At 40.9% G+C, this 23,167-nt stretch overlaps 1 protein-coding gene across 1 annotated transcript in view; it reads right to left on the minus strand.

The window, feature by feature from the left end:
- The window catches only part of LOC120995724 (multidrug resistance-associated protein 5-like), a 116,978-nt gene that overhangs the window by 25,374 nt on the left and 68,437 nt on the right, over positions 1-23,167 (minus strand). Inside the window, exons 20-25 of the mRNA XM_040425103.1 lie at positions 22,252-22,398; positions 21,558-21,687; positions 20,145-20,298; positions 16,383-16,511; positions 12,815-13,001; positions 10,630-10,719 (exon numbers count right to left, since the gene is read on the minus strand). Coding sequence (XP_040281037.1) covers positions 10,630-10,719; positions 12,815-13,001; positions 16,383-16,511; positions 20,145-20,298; positions 21,558-21,687; positions 22,252-22,398 — 837 coding nt within the window. The remainder of the gene's footprint in view (positions 1-10,629; positions 10,720-12,814; positions 13,002-16,382; positions 16,512-20,144; positions 20,299-21,557; positions 21,688-22,251; positions 22,399-23,167) is intronic.

The raw sequence follows: 23,167 nt of genomic DNA on the forward strand, positions 1-23,167 counted from the left end.
CTCATTACGAGTAGGGATGAGCGAATCGACTTCGGATGTTTCAAAAAACTTCCTTTGAATACTGTATGGAGCTGTCACAGACAGTTGAGAAGCGCTCACAGGAGCTTTTCAGATCCTCCTCCTTGAATTTCTTTGTTTTGGTTTACTTTCTCATCTCGTTAGTCTATCTCAGCTGTCATGCAGTCGGACTGATTGCTTCCCTTTAAATTCCTCCCCATAATGCAGTAGTGTGCGGCTGATACAACTTCCTGGAGTGTGTGTGCATGCAGTCCCCAGTCCCCAGTCCCCTGCAAGTTAAGTGCTGTTTATGTATTTATGATTTTCTCTTTTCTGGATCCAGGTGACCCTGACTCCCTCCGTGTCAGTGTAGGGAGCCGGTGGTCGTCTCCCCTCACTATTGTAGGGTCTTCAGGTAATAGATAGCCGAGGAACGTGGATATGCGCCCATCCACCTTTGGGGTGTTCGCATAGGCTGAGCAGTGAGGGAGAGCGGCAGGTCTATTGCAGGGGTCTCCCTTTGTTCCTTAGTTGTGGATCCAGAGAGACATTGTTATATGGTATTGTCTTGTTTCCTGTACACCATCCGTGACATTATCAGCCGCCAAAACCGTCTCAAGCATGGATCCGGTTTCACTTTTGGCTGAACGCTTTCAGGGTCTTGCTTTGGAGGTAGCTGATCTCCGTAAGACTTTTTCTCAGTTTCAAGTGACCGGTTCAGCTTGCGTTCATGGAGTTTGTGCTGAGCCTAAGATCTCGCTCCCGGATACGTTCTCCGGGGGTAGAGAGAAATTATGATGTGGGAGATAGGGAATTGTTGGCCATCAAGATGGCTTTTGAGGAATGGCGCCATTGGCTAGAGGGAGCCAGACACCCTATTACCGTGTTTACTGACCATAAAAATCTGGCCTACTTGGAGTCAGCCAAGTGTCTGAACCCGAGACAGGCCAGATGGTCTTTGTTCTTTTCAAGGTTTAATTTTGTTGTTACGTTCCGCCCTGGGGTTAAGAATGTGAAGGCAGATGCCCTGTCACGTTGTTTTCCGGGAGGTGGAAATTTTGAAGACCCGGGTCCCATTTTGGCTGAAGGTGTGGTGGTCTCTGCTCTTTTTCCTGAATTGGAGGCAGAGGTGCAGGCAGCCCAGTCAGAAGCTCCTGATCTTTGTCCTCCTGGGAGGTTCTTTGTGCCTCTCGCTTTGAGACAAGATTTTTAAAGAACACCACGATACGGTCCTTGCTGGGCACCCGGGGGCAAGAGCCACACTGGATCTCATTGCTCGGAGATTCTGGTGGCCTGCGCTTCGTAAGTCGGTTGAGGGTTTTGTGGCAGCTTGCGAGACTTGCGCTCGTGCCAAGGTCCCTCATTCACGGCCATCAGGTCCTCTCCTTCCTTTGCCCATTCCTTCCCGTCCTTGGACACATCTGTCCATGGACTTCATAACGGACTTGCCTCGTTCCTCGGGGAAGTCTGTGATTCTGGTGGTGGTGGACCGTTTTAGCAAAATGGTGCATTTTATCCCTTTTCCTGGTTTGCCCAATGCTAAGACGCTGGCGCAGGCATTTATTGACCACATTGTCAAATTGCATGGGATTCCTTCAGACATAGTCTCTGATAGGGGCACGCAGTTTGTTTCCAGATTCTGGAAGGCTTTCTGTTCTCGCTTGGGGGTTCGGTTGTCATTCTCTTCTGCTTTCCATCCGCAGTCGAATGGCCAGACAGAGCGCGTCAATCAGAATCTGGAGACATATCTGCGCTGTTTTGTGGCGGAGAATCAGGAGGATTGGTGTTCTTTTTTGTCCCTTGCTGAGTTTGCTTTAAATAACCGTCGTCAGGAGTCCTCTGATAAGTCACCATTTTTTGGTGCATATGGGTTTCATCCGCTGTTTGGGACTTTCTCGGGAGAGGGCTCTTCTGGTTTGCCTGATGAGGACAGATTCTCCTCGTCTTTGTCATCTATTTGGCAAAAGATTCAGGATAATCTAAAGAGCATGAGTGAGAGATATAAGCGTGTGGCGGATAAGAGACGTGTGCCTGGTCCGGACCTGAATGTTGGTGATCTGGTGTGGTTGTCTACCAAGAATATCAAATTGAAGGTTCCCTCCTGGAAGTTGGGTCCTAGGTTTATTGGGCCTTACAAGATCCTGTCTGTCATCAATCCTGTTGCCTACCGTCTTGATCTTCCTCAGACTTGGAAGATCCATAATGTTTTTCATAAGTCCTTATTGAAACCTTATGTTCAACCTATTGTACCCTCGCCTTTGCCTCCTCCTCCGATTATGGTTGATGGAAATCTTGAATTTCAGGTCTCTAGGATTGTGGATTCTCGTCTTGTCCGCGGTTCCCTCCAGTACCTCGTTCATTGGGAGGGTTATGGTCCTGAGGAGAGGATGTGGGTCCCAGTGACGGACATTAAGGCCTCTCGTCTCATCAGGGCTTTCCATAGGTCCCATCCTGAGAAGGTGGGCTCTGAGTGTCCGGAGTCCACTCCTAGAGGGAGGGGTACTGTCACAGCCAGACAGTTGAGAAGCGCTCACAGGAGCTTTTCAGATCCTCCTCCTTGAATTTCTTTGTTTTGGTTTACTTTCTCATCTCGTTAGTCTATCTCAGCTGTCATGCTGTTGGACTGATTGCTTCCCTTTAAATTCCTCCCCATAATGCAGTAGTGTGCGGCTGATACAACTTCCTGGAGTGTGTGTGCATGCAGTCCCCAGTCCCCAGTCCCCTGCAAGTTAAGTGCTGTTTATGTATTTATGATTTTCTCTTTTCTGGATCCAGGTGACCCTGACTCCCTCCGTGTCAGTGTAGGGAGCCGGTGGTCGTCTCCCCTCACTATTGTAGGGTCTTCAGGTAATAGATAGCCGAGGAACGTGGATATGCGCCCATCCACCTTTGGGGTGTTCGCATAGGCTGAGCAGTGAGGGAGAGCGGCAGGTCTATTGCAGGGGTCTCCCTTTGTTCCTTAGTTGTGGATCCAGAGAGACATTGTTATATGGTATTGTCTTGTTTCCTGTACACCATCCGTGACAGGAGCGCTCGCTCCATACAGTATTAGAATGTATTGGCTCGGATGAGACGAAGTTATTACTTCGCAAAGTCTAGCGAGACTTTGGGTAATAACTTCAAAAATTAATTTCTACTAAGGCACCACTTGGAACCGAACCAGTTTTTGGGGGTCATTTATTAAGACAGGCGTTTTAGACACCAGTCTTAATAACCCATGTATCTGGCTGTGAATCAACCGAAGTTATGAAGAGGCACAGGCGTCTACATAACTTCAGCGCATCCAGCACCGGTCTAAATGTAGGCCAGCTTCCTTGCTGGCTTACATTAAGACCATTTTCTACACTGGCTTACATTTAGACCATTTTCTACCATTTTCTACACGAGTAGAAAATGATGAATGAGACGGGCCTGCCAGCCCTTCCACACCCATGCAACACCCACTTTTTTTAAAATAAATAATGACCCCCTTTGTATCTTGGTAGCACATACAGTGGATATAAAAAGTCTACACACCCCTGTTAAAATGTCAGGTTTCTGTGATGTAAAAAAATGAGACAAAGATAAATCATTTCAGGACTTTTTCCACCTTTAATGTGACCTATAAACTGTACAACTCAATTGAAAAACAAACTGAAATCTTTTAGGAAGAGGGAAGAAAAAATATAAAAATAAAATAATATGGTTGCAAAAGTGTGCACACCCTTAAACACCCTTAAACTAATACTTTGTTGAATCACCTTTTGATTTTATTACAGATTACGAGGGCATCTCTTGTGCACAGCCCTCATCAGATCACCCCACAGATTTTCAATCGGATTCAGGTCTGGGCTCTGGCTGGGCCATTCCAAAACTTTAATCTTCTTCTGGTGAAGCCATTCCTTTGTTGATTTGGATGTATGCTTTGGGTCGTTGCCATGCTGAAAGATGAAGTTCCTCTTCATGTTCAGCTTTCTAGCAGAAGCCTGAAGGTTTTGTGCCAATATTGACTGGTATTTGGAACTGTTCATAATTTTCTCTAGTTTAACTAAGGCCCCAGTTTCAACTGAAGAAAAACAGCCCCAAAGCATGATGCTGCCACCATCATGCTTCACTGTGGGTATGGTGTTCTTTTGGTTATGTGCAGTGTTGTTTTTGCGCCAAACATATCTTTTGGAATTATGGCCAAAAAGTTCAACCTTGGTTTCATCAGACCATAACACCTTTTTCCCCATGCTTTTGGGAGATCTCAGATGTGTTTTTGCAAAATGTAGCCTGGCTTGGATGTGTTTCTTTGTCTTGCCTGGCTTTCATCTTGCCACTCTACCCCATAGCCCAGACATATGAAGAACACGGGAGATTGTTGTCACATGTACCACACAGCCAGTACTTGCCAGATATTCCTGCAGATCCTTTAATGTTGCTGTAGGTCTCTTGATAGCATACCAGACCAGTTTTTCTTCTTGTCTTTTCATCAATTTTGGAGGGACGTCCAGTTCTTGGTAATGTCACTGTTGTGCCATATTTTCTCCACTTGATGATGACTGTCTTCACTGTGTTCCATGGTATATCTAATGGCTTGGAAATTCTTTTGTACCCTTCTCCTGACTTATACCTTTTAACAAAGAGATCCCTCTGATGTTTTGGAAGCTCTCTGTGGACCATGGCTTTTGCTGTGGGATGCAACTAAGAAAATTTCAGGAAAGACCAACTAGAGCAGCTGAACTTTATTTGGGGTTAATCAGAGGCACTTTAAATTATGGCAGGTGTATGCTGACTCCTATTTAACAGGATTTTGAATGTGATTGCTTAATTCTGAACACAGCTACACCTCAAATTATAAGAGGGTGTGCACACTTATGCAACCACGTTATTTAAGGTTTTTTTACATAACAGAAAACTGACATTTTAACAGGGGTGTGTAGACTTTTTATATCCACTGTACATTTTGAATTACAGTACTTTTGAATGATTTTTCCTTTATGGAGCACTAGAATGACACTAAACCTAAATTAATTCAACTCTTAAAAATGTTCAATGTAAGGGCTCTTTCACATGAGCGGATCCCGTGCGTGGAATCCACTGCGTGAAAGAGAGCCAAGCCCCGCTCCGGACAGCAGAGACACGGAGCATTAACATGATTGATAATGCTCCGTGCCTCTCTGTGATCTTTTTACTACAAAATCACGGTGACAACTTTATCTCACTGTGATTTTGTAGTAAAAAGATCACAGAGAGGCACGGAGCATTATCAATGATGTTAATGCTCCGTGTCTCTGCTGTCCGGAACGGGGCTTGGCTCTCTTTCAAGCAGCAGATTACCCGCACGGCATCCGCTCGTGTCAACGGCCCTTAGTCTGGTCCTCTGCACCTGCAGGCACACCAGTGTGATTTCCATATGGCTCAGAAAGTCAGAAGGTTGTAGTTAAAATTATCAACTTGCTGAAGTCAAATCTATTTCTGTCAAAGTGGCATGTACTTCTGTCATTTCCCAATTTAAGCTTCTGAGAAACATCTACTAAAAAAAGCAATGACAATGCTCCATGCAAACTACTGTGGCTAATCATTGTGTGGAAGTGCACAGAAATGTACTAAAACCACCACAAAAAAAGTAGAAAAAAACAAAGGTAATAAACTGTACAGGGTGGGCCATTTATATGGATACACCTTAATAAAATGGGAATGGTTGGTGATATTAACTTCCTGTTTGTGGCATATTAGTATATGTGAGGGGGGAAACCTTTCAAGATGGGTGGTGACCATGGCGGCCATTTTGAAGTCGGCCATTTTGAATCCAACTTATGTTTTTTCAATAGGAAGAGGGTCATGTGACACATCAAACTTATTGGGAATTTCACAAGAAAAACAATGGTGTGCTTGGTTTCAACGTAACTTTATTCTTTCATGAGTTATTTACAAGTTTCTGACCACTTATAAAATGTGTTCAATGTGCTGCCCATTGTGTTGGATTGTCAATGCAACCCTTTTCTCCCACTCTTCACACACTGATAGCAACACCGCAGGAGAAATGCTAGTACAGGCTTCCAGTATCCCTAGTTTCAGGTGCTGCACATCTCGTATCATCTGAAGGCAATCGTCTATGCTGTGAAGATACGAGATGTGCAGCACCTGAAACGACGGATACTGGAAGCCTGTGCTAGCATTTCTCCTGCGGTGTTGCTATCAGTGTGTGAAGAGTGGGAGAAAAGGGTTGCATTGACAATCCAACACAATGGGCAGCACATTGAACACATTTTATAAGTGGTCAGAAACTTGTAAATAACTCATGAAAGAATAAAGTTACGTTAAAACCAAGCAAACCATTGTTTTTCTTGTGAAATTCCCAATAAGTTTGATGTGTCACATGACCCTCTTCCTATTGAAAAAACAAAAGTTGGATTCAAAATGGCCGACTTAAAAATGGCCGCCATGGTCACCACCCATCTTGAAAGGTTTCCCCCCTCACATATACTAATGTGCCACAAACAGGAAGTTAATATCACCAACCATTCCTATTTTATTAAGGTGTATCCATATAAATGGCCCACCCTGTACATTACTATATTATAGTAACTACTGTATGTTATTTAGGGGTCTGGTGCTTTTTCATGCCTGGATGAGACACAAAAACAGTTAAAGAGCATCTGTCACCACGATCATTCCTATTAAATCAGGCAAGCTAGGGTTGATCTTGGCATATTAAATGAGCCCTCTATTATTGCAGTGATTTTTTTTTCTTTTATTCTTATGTTAATAAAGTGCTTGCTAGCCCCTGGACTAGCCCCTCGGAGCACCGCTTCACCTCCTCCACTCCCACTCATGTCCAGATTGACAGGGCCAGGCAACCTCACTATTTGGATGCCTGTGCCCAAAATCTTGCACAAGGGCCCAGCGAGTTTTTATCAGCACATGCACAGTTGACTAGAGATTTGCACTGTGTAAGTGCAAATGAGGCAGCCTATTCTCCAGAGCAAGACTTCAGGGCGAATGACCCGAAAAGTGAGGATGACTGGCCCTCTCAATCAGGGCCGAAGGGGGAGACGGGACGGGGAAGAGGTTGAGGTCAGCCCCACAGTGCTCCAAGTACCTAATTTGCATAAGAATAAAAATAAGAATTTTGCTGCCCTGGTACACCCAGTAGTAGAAATAGAGGGTTCGTTTAATTTACCGTGATCAACCCCACCTGGCAGTATGCCTGGTTTAATAGGGTCGATCATGGTGACAGATGCTCTTTAACCCTTAGGATACCGGAGGTTTTTTTCATTTTTCTTCCCTATCTTCCCTGAGCCATAACTTTTTTATTTTTCCATTCACATAGCTGTATAAGGGCCAGTTTTTTGCAGGACAACTTTCTAATGCAATACCCTTGGCCTACTTCCGTTTCATTGATGGCATCCTAATAATCTGGACTCTGAACATGAACTGATAAAATTTCATGAACAATTCAACAAATTCCCTCCCGCCATAAACCTGACCCTCAACCATTGACACACAGAAGTCAGCTTTCTAGACACCACCATAAAACTTCAAGACGGCTCATTACAGACATCCCTGTATCGAAAACCTATTGATAGTCCTACATACCTCAAATGGGACAGCTTCCACCCCAAACATATTAAACTACATACATCAAATGGGACAGCTTCCATCCCAAACATATTAAAAAGTCCATCATCTATAGTCAAGTCATCAGATATAACCAAATCTGTTCCAGCCAATCAGACAGGGATGAGCATTTACAATATCTGAAAAGGACATTTTTACACTAGGGCTATCATCCTGCTTCAATTGAAGATCTGATCACAAGAGCCACCAAGATCCCCAGAAGTCAACTTCTCTAATACAACAGAACCAGCGCGTACCTCTGGTTGTGACCTACAACCCACAACTAGAGGTACTGAGAAAAAAATGCAAAAAAAAATTACATCATCCTATGTAAGGATGATCGACTAAAAACAATTTTCCCAGATCCCCCCTTACAAGCTTACCAACAACCTCCAAATCTAAGGAATATTCTGATCAGATTAAGTTCAAGGCCATGTACCACAGAAAAAGGAAGCAATCCCTATAATATAAGAAGATGCAAAACCTGTTTCCATATAATGACAACAGATAAGATCCGGATCCCCAACACACAGCAGGACTATAAGATCCCTGGGACATTCACATGTTCTACAGCTAATGTTGTTTATCTGATTCTCTGCACTAAATGTCCTGTTGGAGTCCTCTATATTGGAGAAACAGGACAGAAACTCAATCCAAGGATGAGGTCCCACCGCCACACAATTAAAGAGAAGAAGCTACACTTTCCTGTGGCTAAGCATTTCTGTAGCCCAGGACACAATGAAGAACACATGAAAGTTCTCATATTAAAAGGTAACTTCAAATCCCAAAGAGCTAGAAGAATTTAGGAATACAAATTTATAACACTGCTTGAATACTGGGCTGAATTTGTTCCCGGGATTTATGACACACTACAAGATCTAAAGAGTCTTCTATAGACATAGTCCTGGGCACCAGGTCTCTGAGAAAACATCAATTTAGAGATCATAAAACTTTCACACCCCTTATCTGTAAGATAATTAAGGACTCATTCTCAAGATCTTTGATATGTTGTTCTGTTATTTTTCAAATGTCCATTCATTCCCCCATGTCCGTGTTCTTATTGTATATATATTGCTGTTTCTTCATATATTCTTGTAGTACGCCTGATGAAGGGACTGGTGATGTCTCGAAAGCTCGCTATGTAACATCATTACTTCTATTTTTGTTAGCCATTAGAATGTATCAAACCTGCAATTCTCTTATTTTGTTTCTTTTAAAAATAACACTAAACCCTTTAATATGGCATGCAATGTAGTGGGAAGCCGGAAAAAAAATTCCAAATGGGGTGGAATTGGAAAAAAAACGCAATTCCTCCACCGTTTTACGAGTTTTGCTCCCATGGCGTTCCGTTTGTGGCAAAACTGACCCATACCCTTCATTCTCTGGGTCAGTACGACATACCACATGACAATGATACCACCTATGTATAGGTTTTTTTTATGTTTAAATAATGTAAAAATAAGTTTAAACCTTGAAAAAAAAAGATATTTTTTACATCACCATATTCTGACCCCCATAACTTTTTTATAGTTATAACTACTGAGCTGTGTAGGGGCTCATTTTTTGTGGGAAAATCTGTAGTTTTTATTGATACCATTTGGAGTGTGTGTGACTTTTTTTTATCACATTTTATTACTTTTCTTGGGTAAGAGAAGCAATGCAAAATGGCAAATTGGCCATTTTGACCCTTTTTTCTGTTACGCCATTCGCCACATTGGAAAAATATTTTCATATTTTAATAGTACAGATGTTTTCAGTCACGATGATACCCATGATGTTTATATTTTTTGTTATTTATGTATCTATTTTTTTATTATATGGAAGGGGGGGTGATTTAAACTTTTTTTTTTTATATATATATATTTTAATCAGTTTTTTTAACTTTTTTGTTATTATTTTAAAGCTTATATTTGAGCCTAATCCAATTTTTTGTTTTTCATTTTTGAACATTCGTGGATTTTTTACATCAATTTAAATGTAATTTCTTATGTTGCAGCTTAAATGCAGCTTAAATGCCCTAGGGCATTTAAATCAATTACCAGAATCCTCATTGGCCGCAGAGGATGCAGGTAAGAAGCCCTTAAGCGCAAGCTCACTTGATCGCAGCATCTAATGGCTTTAATTACCGCAATCGGCATTATTGCCGGTCCAGGTAATTAGCCGCGGGCGCCATGTTTTCCAATCGCTCCAGCGCTGTACATGTACGCTGTACTTGCCTCCATACACTATGATCAACCCCACCTGGCAGTATGCCTGGTTTAATAGGGTTGATCATGGTGACAGATGTTCTTTAATGACACCTAAGCCTCCATAAAATTATGTGTGGGATTAACAACACCATCACAAAATATCCGGTCATGGCAGGCATTTATTGGTGGTCGAAGGTTGACCGTGAACTTTTTGCCATAGTAGGAAAACAGTCACTCTCAGAATTTTACCATGCTTATGCATAACCAATTGTTGCTGTGGGGTGCTCAACAAGCAATTCTCCCATGATGGTGGGTCTCATCCACTAGACCTCTCACTACCCACACTTGTTGTATTGCCATGTGAATTGTTGGTTGAGCATTGTCTATCATTTACAAAAAAATAATTGCGCTTTACACTGTACAAGTCTATATCGGGGCATATAAATATCGAAAGAGAAAAAGAAATCTCCCTGAAAACACTTTGAACACTGTGACCTATTGCCACATTCTAGTGTTAACAGGGAGGTTACCAAAAGTTCATAAAGTCCCGTGACTTTGATTATGTCCTAGGAAACCAATAACATAACAACCATGCAATCTGTCCGGAGGTCAATATACGGTAACTTTAACTCCACATCACTCCATGCTGGAACTTTTATCTCTGAACTAGGCCAACTTAGCTTAAACATTTACAGCCAACACCCTTTGGGAAAACAGAAGTCCTTCCAAAGAAATGTTGGCATCTGAAGATATTGATGCTAAGGTTTAGTGGTTAATATTATATGTTGTCATGCAGAAAAGTGTGGGTATCATAAAAAAAACAACTCCAAAAACCAATAAATAAAAAGAACAGACTTACCTCAATATAGTAATTTATTCGTTCCACTGAGGTAAATCTGGCTTCTGTCTCTGTGGCCAAACGCACAGTGAACTGAAACAGTCCTGTGAGCTGCAATAATATAGTGTGTTTTTTCAATATTTCCATTCATTATTTTTTTTTTTATAAACATGATACCTTTACCTTAGGGCAGGGGTCTCAAACACGCGGCCTGAGGCCCCCGAGGCAACTATCTGTGGCCAGTGACCAGTGTTCCCTTTAAGTCTCACAGCTTGTACAGTCCCTCTGCTCAGAGCCACAGGCCCGGACTTCAGGTCACACTGTGAGCCACATGCAGTGGTGATATTTACCACCACTGAAACCACGCAATTGCGTGGGGGTCCCGCCAGGCCCCCTGACAGGTGGGTCAGACAGACTCACAACTTTCAACTGTGTCTGCATCCGGAGATACAGTTGTGGACAGACAGGGATCTGCCGTCGGGATAGCAATTACTGGCTGGGTGTCCTGGCCGGGGTCCCTTTAACCGTCAGTCTGGGCTGCTGCATCAGCATGGCACATGATGTGACAATATCACTGATGTTGTGTCATGTGTACAGCACAGCAGACATGTGCAGTCCACAGAGGCCTGGGAACAGCTGCTATATGGTGACTGGTATAAGTTACAAATCCTCTTGTATATAGTGATATGAACCATGCTTGTATAACCTGGATAACCGGTATGTACAGCTGGTATGTCAGACATCTTCTTGTAGTGATATGGAGCATGCTGGTAGAACCTGGGCATCTCCTGTATATAATTATATATGTACAGCTGGTATGTCATACAGCTTCTTGTAGTAATATAGACCATGCTGGTATAACCTAGGCATGTCATTTTTATAATTATATATGTACAGGTGGAATAAGTTACATATCTTCTAGTATATAGTGATATGAAGCATGATGGTATAACCTGGGCATCTCCTGTATATAATTATATATGTACAGCTGGTATAAGTTATACATCTTCTTGTATATAGTGATATAGAGCATGCTGGTATAACCTGGGCATCTCCTGTATATAATTATGTATGTACAGCTGGTATAAGTCATACATTTTCTTATATATAGTAACATGGAGCATGCTGGTATAACCTGGGCATCTCCTGTATATAATTATATATGTACAGCTGGTATAAGTCATACATTTTCTTATATATAGTAACATGGAGCATGCTGGTATAACCTGGTCATCTCCTGTATATATTTATATATGTACAGCTGGTATAAGTCATACATTTTCTTGTATATAGTAACATGGAGCATGCTGGTATAACCTGGGTGTCTCCTGTATATAATTATATATGTACAGCTGGTATAAGTTATACATCTTCTTGTATATAGTGATATAGAGCATGATGGTATAACCTGGTCATCTCCTGAATATAATTATATATGTACAGCTGGTATAAGTCATACATTTTCTTGTATATAGTGATATGGAGCATGCTGGAATAACCTGGGCATCTCCTGTATATAATTATATATGTACAGCTGGTATAAGTTATATATCTTCTTGTATATAGTGATATGGAGCATGCTGGTATAACCTGGGCATCTCCTGTATATAATTATATATGTACAGCTGGTATAAGTTATACATCTTCTTGTATATAGTGATATAGAGCATCCTGGTATAACCTAGGAATGTCCTTTTTATAATTATATATGTACAGGTGGAATAGGTTACATATCTTCTAGTATATAGTGATCTGAAGCATGATGGTATAACCTGGGAATCTCCTGTATAAGCATCTGTATAAGACTTCATGCGCATGTCTGAAAACAACAGATCCTTTAAATATGGATACTTTTTATGTGCATTACACATTTTTCTCATTCCCATCAATAGAAATTACCATTCTTATCCACAATAAGGACCAGAATAGGACATGTTTCATAATTTGAAAAATATGGTTATGTGCATGAGTGACAGGTCAATTTGTTAGGCGGGTTCCATGTGGAAGAGTCAGTGTATTAACACTGATTCTTAGCTCCACTGAATTAGGCTAATCCACATGCGGATTCACAACATATGAAACTGCACATCTGCTGCAGAAATCCAAGAGTCCGACTCTCTTGCAAAATGGCATCAGATTTTTCCATCTCAAAAAGTTGTGTGAATATAGCCTTAAACAGAAATAAAACATTAAGCATGTGTTGTACCTGGACTGCATAAGACATGGCAAGGCCTGCGTAGGCCGGGTTTATGTGTCCATGCATGAACACCACACACACAGCAGTCAGTGTCATGACAGCAAGGCTAATCAGATCCAGACGTACTGCCAACCAACGTGTTGCACAGCTGAAGAGGTAACATGGCACTTGGTTGACATCCAGAAGTTTCTGATATCTTGAAAAATACAAAGCCATATATATGTGGATTGAATAAAATAGGAATGGTATTTACTATCAATAGATCAAAATGAGATACAATCCATGAAGCTCCTCAAGACAAGATAAGTAGTATGCCCCTTGCTCTTTCAACCCCAGCAGTGTTATTTAATGCAAGGAACCGGATTGTGTGGCCTACTGCCATAAATTGATGGGGAAGTCAGCAAGGAGACACACTAGAACGAGAACTCACCAAGCTTTTATTGCACCATGTTAAAGAGACTGTCCCATGATGTTTGGGCCCCTACTAATCCTCCATTCAACTCTATGGCGCTGCCAGATATAAGTTCTCCACAATCTCTGGCAGTCCCACAGTTGAATGGCGTTGAAAGGAGCATGCGTGTCTGCTGCTCTATTCAAATGGGGGAACCCAGTTCCACATTCTAGTGATTGGCTGGGTCCCAGCAGTCAGACCCATGCCAGTAAGACACTTATCTCCGGTTATAAGTATTGTAATGGGTCAATCCAATACCTTAAGGACCGCCACCGTACATGTATGGCAGAAGTCTGTTCTTTAAAGGGGTTGTCCGGGTTCAGAGTTGAACCCTGACATATGCCCATCTTCACCCCTCCAGCCCCTCTGACATGAGCATCAGAGCGTTTCATGCTTGGATGCTCTCCCGCACGCTGTACTGTATCGCGCAGGGCAAGGGCTTGTTTGTTTATATTCTCACACTGCTAGGCGCAGGCTTCCGACTAGCAGTGTTTCCGGTGATGTCACCGGCACTGATGGGCAACCTTTAGCACTGCCCTAGCTGTTTTACAGGCTAGGGCAGTGCTAATGCCCACCCATCAGTTCCGGTAACGTCACCGGGCTCACTGCTAGGCGGAAGCCTCCACTTACCCTATGGAGGACCCGGTACGTCACCGGATCTCCATAAAAAGCCTTTGCCCTGCACGATTCAGCCCAGGGCAAAGGAGAGCATTCGAACATGAAATGCTCCTATGCTCATATCAGGGGGGTTGCCTTGATGAAAATGGGGATATGTCCGGGTTTAGCTCTGAACCCGGACAGCCCCTTTAATAATGGTACCCATTAGCAAACAAAGCAGGTGCCATAGCCTCTGGGTTACTGCTTTTTCAAACAGCAGACACCTGGGGCTAATGTCTGCGATCGGCGATAATTCTGTGCTCCTGGGGATGAAATGCCTTCCGCTTGCTGAGATCAGAAAAGGCATTCCTTAGTAGTGATAGGCCTGAGCCTGTACAAGGCTAGCAGGCTTATCATGGATATATTACAATCTAGGGTTGCAGGTGGCAGCACTGCATTGGAATACACTAAATTTCACATACACGAATGTATAAAATCACATTCGTGTCTGAGAAAGGCAATCTGAAGATTACATATTCAAGCCCTCTGGGAGGCTTAAAAAAAAATATATATATATATATATATATAAAAATATTAAAAAAAATAAAAAATTCAAACCACGCTCTTTCACCATAATAAAAAATAAATAAACAATACAAAATAAAGATCATATGCATTGCCGCATCAAACAGTCATACACACTCCAAAATGGTATTATTCTAAAGTACAGTAACACAAAATGAGCTCTTACACAGCTCCGTAGACATAAATATAAAAAATGTATAGGGGTCAGAATATGGCGATGAAAAGAAAAAAATATATTTTAAGTACAAATGTAGCATTGTTGTAATCATACTGACCCAGAGAATGAAGGCCAAGTTTTACCACAAAGGGAACTCATAAAAAGAAAACTCATAAAACTGCGGTGGAGTTTTTCCAGATGCCTAAAACATTGTATGCAATATTAAATGTTGCCATTTGAAAGTACAACTTATCCCGCAAAAAACAAACCCACATATGGCTATGTGAACAGAAAATTAAAAAAGTTATGGCTTCAGGAAGGCAGCGACTAAAAAAAACGGAAATGCAAAAACAGAAAACGATTTAGTCCTGAAAGGGAATCTGCCACGAGTTTTATGCTGCCCTAACTGCCAAGTCCTAACAGCTCCAGTGCATGCCAATGTGTCCTCAGATTCATGAGCCCCAGGCTCTCCCCCCACCTCCATCTCTGACAGTTTTTTCCTACTGCAATCAGCACCAGGAGGGCGGAGAGAGTCAGAAGCTCATGAATATGAGGATGCATTGGTTTGTGCTGATGCTGTTCAATACAAGATGTTGGAAAAATGGCTGGGGCAATTAAAGAAAGTGACCCAGCATTTTGCTAAGGGGGATCTGTCACTAGTTTATGCTGCCCTTAGTTAGGACACCATAAAACCGGTGGCAGATTCCCTTTAAAGGGGTTATCCCATGAAAAACATTTATCCACCGGATAGGCAATACATTTTGGATCGCTGGTGGTCTGATCACTGGGACCCCAGCAATTCTGAGAACAGGGGGCTACAGCAGCTACACCTATAAGAGAAGACTGAAGTGTTAGGGTATAATCACACAACACAGCTTTGTTGCAAAAATTTCTGTGATTGAAAAGCAGTTTGATACATCTGAATAGGGTTATTTTGGTAGCAAGAACATGAATTTAGGGGCCGTAAGCCACACACACACATATGTGCACACGGCTGTCATTTTTGCTGTAAAAGGTTAATTACTGAGTCCCACCACAGACAAGGCACAGTAAGTGGAGTAGAACATTGATAAATGTGGTCCTGTGTATGTAGAGTTTACAGTATTTTGCTGCAGACTTTAAAGTAACATCTGTGAATTAAAATACTCTGTATATCCACACAGCCTTGTCCATTTCGCAGACTGAAAACCGCGGATCCGCAAAACATGGACACCGGGTGTGTGCACCCCGTATCGCGGAGCGGACCCATTTACTTAAATCGGTCTGTGATCCGCATGTTTCCACACCTCAATGCGGGGTGTACACAGCCGGTGTCCACGTTTTGCAGTTCCGCAAAAACAGACACAACCATCTGAATGCACCCTTACTATGATGTTTGTCACCGCCAACAGAGCTGATTGGTATCTTGTAATACCCAGCTGCTCTCACTATAGAATCCCAGTGATCATGTCTTACTAGACACTTAAAGGGGCTGTCCAACCGTGAAAAATTACTACCTATCCAACCGCTGGAACCCCTGTTTAATGTAACCGTGGTTGAATATGCACACCACTGCTTCATTCTAAGTATAAGGGACTGCCGGAGGTTGCCGAGCTTGGTATCATAGTCTTTGAACAGAGTGGCACATGCTTGTTGATACGTTTTCATACTGGGACAACATCTTGCTTATAGGGTAAAAAATTAGGAGCCTTTACTATATGCATGATATAAATATGATTTTGTAGAGGAGGTTGCTATATTTTGAGGAAATCTGTTCTGTAATTTAGAAACATAAAGAAAGAACTTACTCATTAAGACAATCTTTAGTCTTATCATAGGCTTGTATGGTTGTTAATCCTTGTAAAGTCGATGTGATATGAGATATGAATGGAGATTGACTAATATTATCCAAGCGTTTTAGCTCACGAACTAGTACTCTGTAAACGAAAAAAAAGCACATGATTGACATGCAAGAATAAGATGGGAGTGAACTAAGAGGGTATTTATTAACTGATAATGATCACAAACCAATGATGGGCAATATTACCAGAAAAACAAAAAAAGTCTAGAGAACAGGCTCTAATGCGAAGTGATTTCAGGGGAAACTAGCGGCAAGAATACCAACAATGGGCAGTCTTAAAGTTTAATATAACAAGGTTCTATAACGTATCATTTAATATTACTGTATTATTATTTTTTTACATTTTTTATTTTCATTAAAGCAATTACATGTATACACATATTGGTACTTGAAACATCTGCAAACAGAAATATATAGCCTGTGTTTACAATATAGAATATGCTTTATTTACTATTAAACAATTTTTTTCTTTTCCCCAATTTCCCTCCCTCCCTTTTCCCAGCTTCCCTCCCTCCCTTTTCCCAGCTTCCCTCCCTCCCTTTTCCAAACTTCCCTCCCTTCCACCCCTTCTCTCAGCACAATGATCTGTTTTTCTAATGATGTCTTATTGTTGCATTGTGGTTCGGTCTCCATTGGTCCTGTTATTTATTTGAGCTAACATATGATTTTCTTTGAGTGATATAACAAGTTATGTCTGGAGTACTTTATGTTTCATCTGTCTCTACTCTCCCTTCTGCCCGTGGAATTTTGGAGATCTATCCGTCTATCTGGAGTCTGCCTAATCTGGAGACACCATGTTGTTAATTGGAAAGCTGTCACTATCATTTGTATTTCTTCGTCTGTTGAGAAACTCTCAATAAAAGCTTGCCATTTAAAAAAAAAAAGGTGTTTGTCATCTTAGTTTTTTTATTTTCCACCTCTACTATCTCCAGTATTAAACATTATTTTAACTGGGAAATAACTTCAGAGGGTTGTGGGCATTCTGGCTTCAGCCAATGCAATAATAGGCATCTCTTCGCTGCTAATAGAAAGAGATGCGCTATTATTGGGATATGAGGGTGGGATGTGTTATGTTGGAATATATATTGCGTTGGTGAATCTGGTAGTTGTATGCTCATTTTGTCCAGTAGTAATCTGTGCACCTTTCCCCAGAAGTCCTTTACCTTAGGACATTGCCAAAGGCCATAAAAGAGGTTGGTATTTTCCAAGTGGCACTTGGGACACGCGGTCATTTTGTCCGTTTTGTTTTTCCGAGTATAAAAGCCATAAATAGCTTTGTGAATTATGCGGAATTGAGTTTCCCTCCATGTTTCATTTACTGTTGCAGAACATACCTTCTTCCATCCCTCCAATACCTCTAATGGTGTGTTTAATTCCGGTATCTCTTTTTTCCAGTTGTGGAAGGCTATTGTGTATTGTTCTATTGATGTCTTACGTCTAATGTCTTTATATAAAGATGCAAGAGTGACGTTCAAATCTTTCTGTCCGATCATTAGATCAAAGTCATTTTGGGAGATTTTGTTAGCGCAATCTCTCAGTTTGTTTTTTAATGGGCTGACAATGCTATAATAGGACAGAAAGGAGGATTCTTTTACTCCTGTTTTTGATCTGAAATGCTGAAAGGTATGATATCTTCCCTGTTCCGAATTCCAGAAGTCAGGCAGGGTTTGAGTACCTTGCCAGTTTAGTGTTCTCCCTGTTGTTGGCGCGCTTAGCTGTTTTATATCTAGATATTTGGAACTTTGGAAAGACAGCCCAAAAAGCTTTCTGACTGTTTTCCACGTAGCCCACGTGTCTTTGAATATCAAACTGCATTTTATATTAGGGGGAATATCTATGAGTGTGGTGTGTAGTAGAGTGTTCAAGTTCTACGGCCCAAGTAGATCTGATTCTAGTGAAACCAGTCCTTAACCAGTCTATGCAATGTCTCATTAAACTTGCCAGATTATATGCACAGACGTCAGTAAAGTTGATGCCTCCATGTATTTTTGTGAGTTGTACGTTTTTTAGGGATATTCTGGGTCTGGGTCTTTTTTTTGCCCAAATGAAAGATCTAAATGACTAGTGGCAGAACATCCTTATGTTTAATAAGTAGCGGGATCGTCTGCATAAGGTATAATAGTTTGGATGTGCTCATCATTTTTATAAGGTGGCATCTTCTCAGTATAAAAATTGGGAGATGCATCCATCTGTCTAGGATGTCTCCATCTGTCTATTAGTCAGAGGAGGATAATTTAGTGTGTATATTGAATGCAGTGTTTTACCTATTAATATCCCTAGGTATTTTATTGATGTGCGTGCTATTGCTATTGAGTTTATTATCTTCCGATACCTGGGGGAGTTTGTCGGGGTCAAGTCTAATGCATTTATGCTGATTGATCTTAAATCCTGACATATTGACAAAATGATCTAGTAGGTCCATTATTCTCGTTATATCTTTACTTGAGTCCTTCAAGAAGAACAAGATATCATCGGCGAATAAGGCGTGTCTTATTTCTGTTTTCCCTATCTGAATACCTTTGATATTAGTTGCTAGTTGTATCACTTTAGAAAGAGTTGTACACATATGTGTCAGAATGGATTGGTCTATCTATTTATTTATTTATTTAATTACTAACCAGTGATATTTTATATTGTGCCCATTGCATCACATGCCCATTATACATTTTATTTTCCCACTATGCACATACAATCGCATCCACCATCATGTCTGCCCTGGTGCCCATGCGTTCCACGTGTTAGATGTTATGCGTGTTAGATGTTGTGAGAATCTTCTTCCCTGATATATATCCATTGTATAAGTTCGTTAGTAGAGGGGTCAAATCAGTGTTTAATATTTAGTAAAACTCCCTTGTGTACCCATCAGGCCCTGGAGCCTTTCCCATGTGCAGCATCTTAATGCCATCAGTCACTTCTTGTGTTGTGATGGGTGCACTGAGTGAGCTAAGTTCTTCTTCTGTCAGGTTAGGCATAGGAGTCCAGTCATTGTTTGGCTTTAGGGTGTGATTGGGTAATGTCAGAGTATAGGTTTTTATAGAATCCCATCAGAATGTTATTTATGTTTTTTGGGTCGTGTGATAGTGCACCTGAATTATCTTTTAGTGCCATAATGGGAGATGACAATAGTTTGCCTTTGGTTAGACGAGCTAGTAACTTCCCTTTCTTGTTCCCATGTCGCTATAGCTTAGCTTCTTGTTGTGTTCGGTACAGAACACAATATTACTGTATTTTTTATACAGTTTCTGAAGAACTTGATTAATTCATGACTCATCAATGTCCAAGTGACATGATAAAAAGGGGTTCTCCAGGATTTACATTTTGGATAAGTCATCAATATAAGATTGGCAGGGGTCCCAAGAGTCGGCTGTATGAAGAGGTAGGCTTCTTCCTAGGCCATGTGACATCAAGTTCATTAGTCACATGGCCAAGTTGTAGCTCAGCCCCTTCAAGTGAATGAGGCTGGGCTGCAGTACTAAGCACAGTGCTGTACAATGTACAGCGCTGTGCTTCATAACCTGTGAGAAGGCCACAGCACTCACAGGAGCACTGCGGCCTCCTCAAACAGCTGATCGGCGGGGATGTTGGGAGTCAGACCCCCACCAATCTGATACTGATGACCTATCCTGAGGATGTAAATCCCGGAGAACCCCTTTAACCATGTTCACCTGCTGGAACACAACACAAATCTGTTACCTACACCATTCCTTACCTGGAAGCTTTGTTGATTATGTAGAAAACCACACTTAGAGGTACCACAGATATAAGAAACCAAGGAAATACTGTGCTAATTATGACTATGCAGAAGAGGACGAGGATCACATTCTGCATGAGTTGTTCAATTTGGTAAGGAAGGCGTATATCAACTGAAATACATAATAATATTAGTTTTAAAAAGCAAAATAGATGTAATTAAAAAAGGAACATTTAGGGCATGTTGATTTCTGTGATAAAATGCTAAGCTTCTATGTCAGAAAGCAAAATAAGGAGTTCAGGGTTCTGAACACTGTATGATACTGATTAGGGTTTCCAATCTTATTTTAATCATATGAAAATGGTACCATGTATGGCCAACCTAAAGGATACTACATAGACACATATTTCATAAATACTGAGCAGTGTATGGGGCTAGTTCTGGGGATGTGCAGCTCACTAACCAACTACTGAATAGGTCAGATTGGATATACCATGTTGGACAATTTTAGTAGCACTCCCATACACACATCAGTTGTGAGTTGAGAACTGGCCTTTGTAAGGCTACCTTAACAGAAATGTCTCTTCTATTTTATTCACTTGTCCAATTCTCGATAATGTTAATGCAGCTTTTGGGGTCCTGGGTTCAACTCTGGGAAGTTTCAAGATCCGCAAATGCGCTTGCATGTTCTCCAGTTGTCTGTGAGTAGTGATTAACTTCCTATGAAACTGGCCCTAATGAATGTACATACCATAGACAGTGAAAAAGCTCCTCTAGAGACAGGAACTGTGAACTTTTACAATTTGTGGACAGCACTGTGGAATATGGCAGTGCTATATAAGCATTAGGAAATAAATACTGAAATTAAGTATACCCCTGCCATTTTTATTCTTTAAAGGGGTTGTCCTTGCTTCAGATACTGATGGCCTCACCTCAGAAGAGGCCATCGATATCAGATTGGTGGAGGTCCAACACTTGGCATCTCCACAGATCTGCTGTTTTGGACAAGCATGGCGCAGCAAACTAAACATTGTGATGAGCGGAAGCAGAAGCCTCTGTACACGGTGTCGTTTCGGGTGACACTTGAATGCTGCAGTTCCTAGTACGGCCATTACACAGTGTCTGGAGATGTCTTCTTCCAGCTCCATACATTTAATAGCTGATCATTGGTGATGTCAGGAGTTGGACTCCTACCGATCTGATATTGATAACCTATCTTGAGGATAACTTAACAACATTTGTTGCCCAGATGACCAATTAATTAATCAAGCGAGCCTATTAACTCTACATAATCTAGAATTTCTAATAATATAAGATTATTTTGCAGATCTCAATCTGAAAGTGAAACAGATGCTCGTTTAATAATTGAACAATGATCTGTGTAAAGACAAGTATGAAATCTAAATGTTCATCAAAGGATGTCCCACATACCTTCATCCACATCCTTGGTAAATCTGTTTAGGATACGGCCAAGAGGAGTTGTGTCAAAAAAATGTATAGGACTGCGAAGGACTTTTTGGAACAGAAGGTCATGTAGTTTTGTTGAGGCTCTCAGTGTACTCTATATTTCAGAATAAACAAATGTAATAATATACTTATATAATAATATAAATCTGTACATTTATTATTGTAAAATCAGCCTATTTTCATCTTGTATCAATATTTGAAGATGGACAAGTTGCATTATTTTATAAAGCCAGGAAAAGACAGAACTGGTAGGAGCTGAACAGGTATTTTTTGCGTCTTTTTCTAGTGTAGACATCTAACAGTAGACGTCTTGGAGAATAGACACTTGCCAATGAAAATACTTTATATTTAATTTAATTTAATTGTGTGGTGGCAGGTAACCCAAATGTCCTACTTCTCCAAATTGATTCGGGTCTTACAGTGGAGAGATGTTGCCACCATAGTCTACCTTGACTAACTTGACTCATTATTTCAATTTTGTAGGCATACAAAAATAATGTTAGTGGTCATTAAAGATTATTGGTCCACCCCTATTAATATGAAAGGTGATGCATACCAAACTGTTCATGCCAGAAGCCACTTTCAATGTCAAGCTTACCAAAGCCATAATAATCTTCTAAACCAGAGAACACTGATATTTTAGTGAAAACATGTTTACCTTAACAAAGACATAGCCTCGTACAAATCTCAGCAAAAGAACAACCACCATAGACATGGCATAAATAGAAATATAAAAGTGTAGGTCAGGGTTATCCTTCATACTTCCATTTGATTGAGTCCAGTTAGCTGTTACAATAGACATGTTCTAAATAAAATTAAAAAAAAACAGCATAAACCCAAATCATTCAACATAAAGAAGAACGGCTCCTCTGCACAAATAACAAGGTACTTTCATATGTTATAAGATGGAAATATAGCACCATACAATAGTCCTGCAGTATTTGTCATCATTACTGATATTAGGAAGATGAAGCAACCCCTTAGGCTTGGCTCACACTGCGTTTACCCCTCTGCTGGACTTTCTGTTGGAGATATATGATTAAATACATAAAAATGGTATATTAATATAAACCAAAACAGATAAATTCAGTTCAATGAGGCAAACTGAGACAAATCCATTTGACTTGTTTGCCTTTTGTTTCAATTTTTTTAGGGAAAAATAGCATGATAGTTTACACTATTCTGTCTGGGGAAAAAGACAGAAACAATCAGACATTGGGTCAAATAGAATCCAAAGATCAATCCTTTGGACTCAATGAAGTGAATGTACCTGTCACTGTATACATTGAATAGCGTTTCTGGGTATTTTAATGTACTGTCAACAGAGTGTGAACCCAGCCTTAGCTCTTTGCTAGTGCTAATACAGAAATCTTTAGCTGTATTGCAAACATGTCATGACATAAAATAGACTAGATGGTTAGTAATTATGCTCGGAAAAAGACTAGCACCAAAACAAAATGATCACTCAGTTAGTGTAAGGAAGTACTATGGTCACCCTCTGGAACCCTCTAGTGTTGAGCGAATCACAGTTAACGAAGTGAAATTCAATCCAAATTTCATTAAATATTCGATTC

The sequence above is a fragment of the Bufo bufo genome, chromosome 3 (assembly GCF_905171765.1).
Source record: "Bufo bufo chromosome 3, aBufBuf1.1, whole genome shotgun sequence".
NCBI classification, from domain to species: Eukaryota; Metazoa; Chordata; class Amphibia; order Anura; family Bufonidae; genus Bufo; species Bufo bufo.